The 7828-nt window shown below is 48.7% G+C and overlaps 1 protein-coding gene across 1 annotated transcript in view; it reads left to right on the top strand.

The window, feature by feature from the left end:
• STIMATE (STIM activating enhancer) overlaps positions 1-7828 on the top strand; it is a 54118-nt gene continuing 46290 nt past the window's right edge. Inside the window, exon 1 of the mRNA XM_060631279.3 lies at positions 1-305. Within this exon, the coding sequence (XP_060487262.1) occupies positions 146-305 (160 nt within the window). The 5' untranslated portion in view covers positions 1-145. The remainder of the gene's footprint in view (positions 306-7828) is intronic.

Here is a 7828-nt window from a genome sequence, read left to right as displayed (position 1 = left end):
GCGGCGAGTGGGCCGCGGGGCGGAGGTACCGGCTCCTGTCTCGGACTCCCGGCCCGGGGCTCAGCGGTGCGGCCCCCGCACGCAGCGAGGCCGGCCGGGCTGGCGGGCTGGCCGCGGCACCCCGCGCCCCTCCGCCAGGCCCGCCATGCAGGGCCCCGCCGGGAACGCGAGCCGCGGGCTGCCGGGCGGGCCACCGTCCACCGTCGCGTCCGGTGCGGGCCGCTGCGAGAGCGGCGCACTCATGCACAGTTTCGGCATCTTCCTGCAGGGGCTGCTCGGCGTCGTGGCCTTCAGCACGTTGATGCGTGAGTCCCGGACCCCCACTCTCCTGAGGCCCTGTACGACCACCGCAGGCCCTGCCCAGCCTCGGGGACCCTCCCGCCTCCAGAGTTAAGGCCTGGGGTGCCTTCTGCCCGCGAGCCCGGGCTGGGCATTCCCAAACTAGAGGAGGCTCTGGCCCCGACCCAGGGTCCTGAGTCTCTCGCCTTATCGCTGCAGCCTCTAGCCAGGGTTCACCCCACCTCCTTTCCTCCAGCTTGCTCATGCCTCTCTTCCGAGATACCTGCCTAAAACTAAAACTAGCTCCCCGCCCCCCCCCCCCCCCCCCCATTCCCGCTACCTTGTTACCGCGACTTAAGGCTACTCCACTTTCCAGCCTGGGGCCGTGAACGCCCAGTTGGAACAGTCCTTTGTGCCCCCTTTTAGAGTCTCTTCCTAGCCTCCCCTTCTCACTTTTAACCTGCATCTCTAAATCCCTAGTCTGATGCTGGGCTTTTTCCTGCTCTTTCACATCCCAAAGCTTTGCTATCTCCAGTTCGCTTTTAAATCCTGTTACTTTGCAATGTCTGGATTGTAAGGCCATGCATTGCGTCCCCAGTACTACTCCCTCCTGCCCCTTCGCCCTCACCTTTCCCCCCAGCTTTTTTTTTCTGTTTTGGTTGGAGCAGGACCCACTCTGACTGCCTTCTTCCCCACGTCTCCTCTTTCCCCTCCTTCCTGAATAGGTCCGCCTGTTCCGTTCCTGTCCCAAGCTTTCCTAATTAAGTTGCTTCTCAGGCCTCCCCTGGTGGTTCCCTTTCCCAGCGCAGTTCTGTTATTTGTATTTCAACTTTTCTTCCTTTCCATGAGACTTGGGACAACCAAGTGGCTTGCTGAATGGAGGAGGAGGTTCAGAGGGTCTGGGGAGGTCTCCGAATCCCTGTGCTAAGTCCCTGTTGGTTCTTCCTTGAGGGTTTGCTGATGGAGGAGAAAACCCCAGATGGCCCTTCTGGAGAACTAGAAGTTCCACCCTGTTGTCATGTGTGCTGTGTGTCATGGATTTGTATTGTTTTCTTGGCGCACATCCTTACCTTTATTACAGTAACAGGAGGCTTTGGTTGGCTGTAGGCCTAGGAGTGCCCCTGTGATTGCATTTTGGGGAAGGAAGGGTTATAACTATCTGTACAGAGGCATTAATTCCAAAATGACTGGTTCTCAAAACTTCCCCACTGTGCTCACATGGGCAGAGTGGGAAGTTTCTGCAGAGAGTATGCTCCTTAGCGTTAGGGAGGGGTCCTGCAGCTGTGTGCATCTTACAGCGTGGAGTTGCTAGACTTAGAGTTTTGCTTGTTATAACTAACACAGGGCTTATCTGAGTGAATTATCCCAGGCTCCAGGTAAACCCGAAGAGGCTTTTCTTGGATGCCATTTTCTTCTGGTTGTCTGGCCTTGATAAGTCTTACAACAAGTGCCTGACTGTATATGTTTGCCACTTTTTCTTTCCTTTTTAGTCTCTACTTGTCTTGCTATTTTCCCTGTTGAACAAATACCGACTTGTTCCCCCAGGAATAATTTGTGATGACTTAGCCCAAATCAGCTGCTGACTTGGGTGCATGAACTGTATGTGTGTGTTTTCAAGACATTGTGCGTGGGTCTCCACTCCCCTCCTACTTCTGTCTCCTCCAGCTGGCCCTCCTTTCTCTCTGAAGGAACTACAGGCTTACTTTGCATTGTGTTCCCTGACCTAAGATTTCCTAGCCTAGCTCTGGCTGTTTCCGTGGATTTGATTAATGCCGATGGCCCGACTTATTCCTGAGGGCTTGATACTTGTGGTTGAGAGAATGAAATGTGATTATGACGGGCAGAGTTGCCCACTGCTGAGAAGTGTGCCAGGTTGCCTGTGTTCAGAGTGATGGCACTGGCCCTGAAGCCTTCAGGGACACACTCGCTTTGCTTAATCTTCGGTGCGAGCACATGTGCAAACCCCACTGCGGTTGGCGCTTTCTGTATGCAAAGACCGGACGACAGCATGGCCTTTTGCTCAGCGTAAGGCTAGACGTGGAGGGAGCGTGTGGAAATGGGCACTGGGTCGTGGGACTGTGATGAGGAGGAGGGTCGGGGAGAAGAGGTAGAAGGGCGAGGACTGTGTCTGCCCTTGCTCATCTCCTAGACTTGTTGGTTCTGTCCAGAGAACTGTGGGGCTTTTCCCTCTGGGAAAAGGGAGGGGGTCTCTCAGGGAAGTCTGTGAGTGGTTTGGCTTTGGGGGGCTCTGTCTTCCCAGACACGGCATCGGCTCCCCAGTCCAGCAGAGCTGCTGGCTAGAGTGCCAGGCTCCCATGACAGGAGCGTCCACCTTGCAGCCCTTGCGGGAGGTCTTGGTGTGTGAAGATGAGGCCACTCCATCCTTCATCATCAATTCCACCGTTTATTTTGTTGAGCATATTTAAAATTTTTTTTTTTTTAAGTTTATTTGAGAGAGTGTACAGGCGAGCTCACGAGTAGGGGATGGGCAGAGAGAGAAAGAGAAAGAATCCCAAGCAGGCTTCTGTCAGCATGGAGCCCAATATTGGGCTCGAACCCACGAACCATGAGAACATGACCTGAGCCAAAACCAAGATACTGATGCTTAACCGACTGAGCCACCCAGGCGCCCCATTGTCAAGCATATTTTAAATAGCAGTCATCTCTGCTGAGCAGTTTAACAGTCCCTACCCTCTTTTGGGGTCATAGTCTTTTCTTCCTGAGAGCTTTTGTCCCCCTGTGCCATGGGCTTACTTCCTCTCTTCTCTGACAGTTCCCCAGCTCTGCGGGCAGGTACTGTCCCATTTTCCTGTCAGACCAGCTCTGTGCCATCAGCTGCACCCCCTTCTCTGCCAGACAGGCCGAGGGACTTTTCATCACTTCACATCCCTGATTTCAGTGGATCCTTAGACCACTGTCTTTGTTTCTTTTTCTACCCAGAATATCACTTTTGGTCTCCATTTACAGGTTGTTGTGTTTTTTACCTGGAGGGTTTTGTCCTGGAGGATGGCTTCTGATATATATATACAATCAAAATCCTCCCCTGAGATGTTAACATATATATTAATGATAATGTTATTATATATAACAATGTATAATATATATAACATATTGTAACATAATATATAATATAACAATATACAATATAGATTAATTTATTATAATTATTGCTACATAATATTATTATATTAATAATTAATAACATTATTATAGTATATATTAATGCCTCAGGGGAGGATTTTGATCCCCACAAGGATCTCCCATCGCAGTGCTTACCTCTGTTGTGGGGGTTTTTAGACGGTCTCAGCCCAGGTGGATGAGAGTTTGAGTGCCAAGTGATGCCTGGAGTCTTTCTTCGAGCTACATAAACACACTGACTATTATGGGCCAGCATCCACAGACATGTTTCAGTGTCAGCGACACCTTGCTAAGTAGTGAGCTTTCCAGAGGCTCCACCTAAGCTACCCTCTGTATGTGAGGAAAGCTGAACACACTCAGAGGCAAGCTTATTAAGGGACTTCCCGCTCTGGTTCTCTGGGACATCACTGAGAAGCCTTGGTGTCTGAGTAGAAAAAAATGCTTTAAATGAGGGACTTGTTGGGGGGCGGGAGAGGGGAAAATGGGTGATGGGCATTGAGGAGGGCACTTGTGGGGATGAGCACTGGGTGTTACATGTAAGCGATGAATCACGGGAATCTACCCCCGAAACCAAGAGCACACTGTACACACTGTATGTTAGCCAACTTGACAATAAATTATATTTAAAAAAAAAAAAAAAAAAAGTCAAAAAATAAATAAATGAGGGACTTGTCATGACCTGCCTGCTGAGCAGTTCCTCATGTTTTGGTGGTTTTATCTCCAGTCTGTGGCTCAATGAAGTCACTCAGCCCAGAGTCCCAGCAGAGCAGAGCTGAGCAGTCCCGGAAACTCAGCACACTGTTCCACTGCAGGGCAGCGGCCCAGCTGCCAGCCAAAGGTCAGCGTCGACCAGTGTGTGTGTTGGCATTTGGGAGTGTTTACTCCCAGGACGTGTGATGCAAAGCAAACGCAAGCCTCTTTCACCGTGCACAGTTGAAGTTCTGGACCAAAGTATAGACAGAGTTGGTTTTTAACACAACAAGCATTTTGAAAGCTTGGATAAATCTACCTGTGCCTATTTTCGTGTTACAGATGTGGGGACTAGCCAGCTGGGTGAGGGTAGCCGTGTTTTACAAAAATACTGCTGGCATTGAGAAATGATAGTGTTCCTGAGACCCAAAGTAACATCACAAACCAGTCTGCCCAGCCTTGAAATCTTAATCTTATATAAGAGTCCCTGGTGTTTTCTCACGTGGTGAACAGCCTCCTTATGTGTTCTGTACACACAGACCTGCTGGGACCACCCCTTCCTGGAATCACCTCTGCCTACCCTATTCCAGTTTTTATCATACAAAACGTCAAACATGCAGCAAAGATGAAAAATAATACAGTGATAATACACTATCTGCCCTCTGCCTAGTTCAGAAATTGTTCATGTTTTGCCACATCTGTTTTCTCTCTTTGTACTTTTTTTTTTCTTTTTTTTTTTTGGCCAAGCCATTTGAAGCTGAGTTGCAGCCAGGATCATACTTTACCCTGAAAAATTTCAGTTGAGTCTCCTGAGAATAAGGACAGTCTTCTACATAATCACAGTTTCACGATCATGCGTAAGAAAATGGATAACTCCACAATATCATCTAACATCCAGTCCATGTTCACACTACCCCACACATCACAAATCTCCCATAGCTGGAGTTTTTAAAACCTGTGAGCCAGTCAAGGTCCACACATAGCATTTGGTTGTGTTTTGAAGTCACTTTTACAGTAGAAAAATCTCCCCCTAAACACACACACACGCACACACACACTTACACACTCACACACTGGTTTTTGTTGTTACTTGTTTTTAATGGCCTTGCCTTTCTTTTTAATGTTTATTTATTTTTGAAGGAGAGACTGAGCAAGTTGGGGAGGGGCAGAGAGAGAGGGGGAGACACAATCCAGAGCAGGCTCCAGGCTCCAAGCTGTTAGCACAGAGCCTGACGTGGGGCTCGAACCCACGAACCGCGAGATCATGATCTGAGCTGAAGTCGGACACTCAACCAACTAAGCCACCCAGGCGCCCCTTCTCTTTTTTTTTTTTAATTTTAACAGTGCAGGCCAATCGTCATGTGCAGTGTTCCATGTTCTGGAGTTGTCTGGGTGTTTCCTTGTGGTGTTTGAGCTGTTTCACTGACCCCTGTGTTTCCTGAGTTTTTTCTGGAGGAGGTTTTCCATTAAGGTAACCTTTTTTACAGCAAGAACACTCTGTAGGCAGTGCTGTGTGCTTCATTCTACATTGCACCAGGAAGCGTGTAACATCAGGCAGTCTTGCGATTAGTAATAATAAGGCTGACTACTTGGTGGAGGGGTGAGGTTTCCTGATCTCTCCCTTGAAAAGGTACGTTTTCCCCTTCACAATGAATAAATTATCTCTCTGGTGGTGGTAATACTTTGAGATCGCATGAATGTCCTATTCTGCAGTAACTTTTCACTCCGTGGTCACCTGGTAAGATAATGAAACACAGTGATGGCTGAACTGGATCTCAGGAGAAAAGGCACCTGTCTCTGGGCCTGGCACCCAGCACACTCAGTAAATGTCCATTTCCTTCCTGCCTCCCGAGTGCCAGCCAAAGCTAAGGAAGAACTTCCCTTTTTCTTTCCCAGGCTGGTATTGTGCCCACAGGGGAAAGGAGGACGGCTGACATTAGTGTGGTAGCCGGTTAGGAGTCTTCATTTTTAGAAAGTTTTCAAGGTTTCTAAATGCTGATTTATCTGGTATAGCATGGATCCATAATGGTGATCTACTCCTTTATTTATAGTAAAACTTAATTAATTTGGAGCCAAATTGGGGCAAGAGGGCAAGAGTTGTCTGAATTAGAGGCCAGTCTGAGTTGTAGGATAAGTTAAGGAAATGCATTTTTTTTAGCCTTTTCAATAATGTTTGTCAAGCGTTACCCTATAGGGGCCTATCAAGCCTCTATTGCTTTAATGATCTGTTCAAAATCCTTTGCAGTTAGTATAATATTTGTATGAAGATGAAGTCCCTTTGAAGGAATTTTAGAGGTGGTTAAAAATAGTGGGATCCCTGGCTCTGGAACCAGTCTGACCTGGCTTCCACGTCTGCTTCTGCCACACCGTGCCCTTGAGCAACCTATGTATATTTCCCAAAGGTTCTGTTTGCTCCCCAGTAAGAGGGGAATAATAATTTTTCTGGGACTGTGGGGATTAGAAAGAATGTGTGTAAGGAAGCTGGATCAGTATCAGGCACTTGTAAGGGGCAGGGAGCGAAGTCATCCTCATTGTTAGTACAGTATTTGCACTCATGAGTCCCATTGAAGAACGTTTCACAGGTGCTTGAGTAACTTGTTTTCTGAATTAGGTTAAACATTTCCCTTGCTGTCTTGTTTGCACAACATCTTTACCTTCAGCCCTCTTTTCATAGACTGCACAATGGTAGAAAACTTGATTAGCATGTACCCGAAGCAGGTGGCTATAGTACAGGTAATGCTCTCCTTTCTTCACCTAACCCTACCCTGTGTTTTCACCTGCAGAGTCTCATGTGGGCCTGGAGAGGGCAGTGGGTAGAATGGGGCAGCCTGGTTACAGGTGATTAACCTGTATCCGAGTTCCTGGCCTTACACGCCCCAGGGCCTGTGATGGCAGGTGGGGGGCGCCGGCAGCTAGAGCCGGTGTCTTTCTTGCTGCTTGCTCTGTACTGAGTCTCCACTGTGCTGGCTCTTGTGCCCAGCACTTCATGGACCTCCCAAGCACCCTGGAAGGAATGGGGACAGCAAGCAAGGTCCTGGTTAGTAGCTGTAGAGCTGAAATGTAAGCCAGATCGGTCAGACTCCAAACCCCCTTAGCCGCTTCCTCTACTCCAGCCTGCCTTCTTGCCTCTCTTTCCACACAGGCGTGCCCTCTGATTACCCTATACCCTGGCTACTTTGCCTCATTTTTTCCTGTTTAAACAACTCTGATTTTCCTTCTTTATGATTCTTTTTTTGTGTCCAAAGTGTTATCTGGAACTTCAGGCTGTTCTATGGCTATTGATAGCATGAAAATATACGTTTGAAATCACTTAACCAATCATTTTGTGCACGTACGAGTTACATCTGAGGTTTTGCTTTCTCAGCCTGGGCCTTCATGCAGGTTCTCCGTGGCTGCATGAGGATGGCACTTGTACCCAGAGACGGAGCCTCCCAGAAGCACTGGGGAGGGGGTACCCGAGTCCATTGAGGAACTGGTGAGGAGGAGGCCTATCCACAGCCCTCCTGCTGTGTTTCTTTCTTTTTTTTTTTTTTTTTAACGTTTATTTATTTTTGAGACAGAGCATGAACGGGGGAGGGGCAGAGAGAGAGGGAGACACAGAATCGGAAACAGGCTCCAGGCTCTGAGCCATTAGCCCAGAGCCTGACGCAGGGCTTAAACTCACGGACCGCGAGATCGTGACCTGAGCCGAAGTCGGACGCTTAACCGACTGAGCCACCCA

Source organism: Panthera onca, chromosome A2 (assembly GCF_046562875.1).
Source record: "Panthera onca isolate mPanOnc1 chromosome A2, mPanOnc1 haplotype 2, whole genome shotgun sequence".
Taxonomy (NCBI): Eukaryota; Metazoa; Chordata; class Mammalia; order Carnivora; family Felidae; genus Panthera; species Panthera onca.
This window is presented reverse-complemented; position numbering and strand designations above follow the sequence as displayed.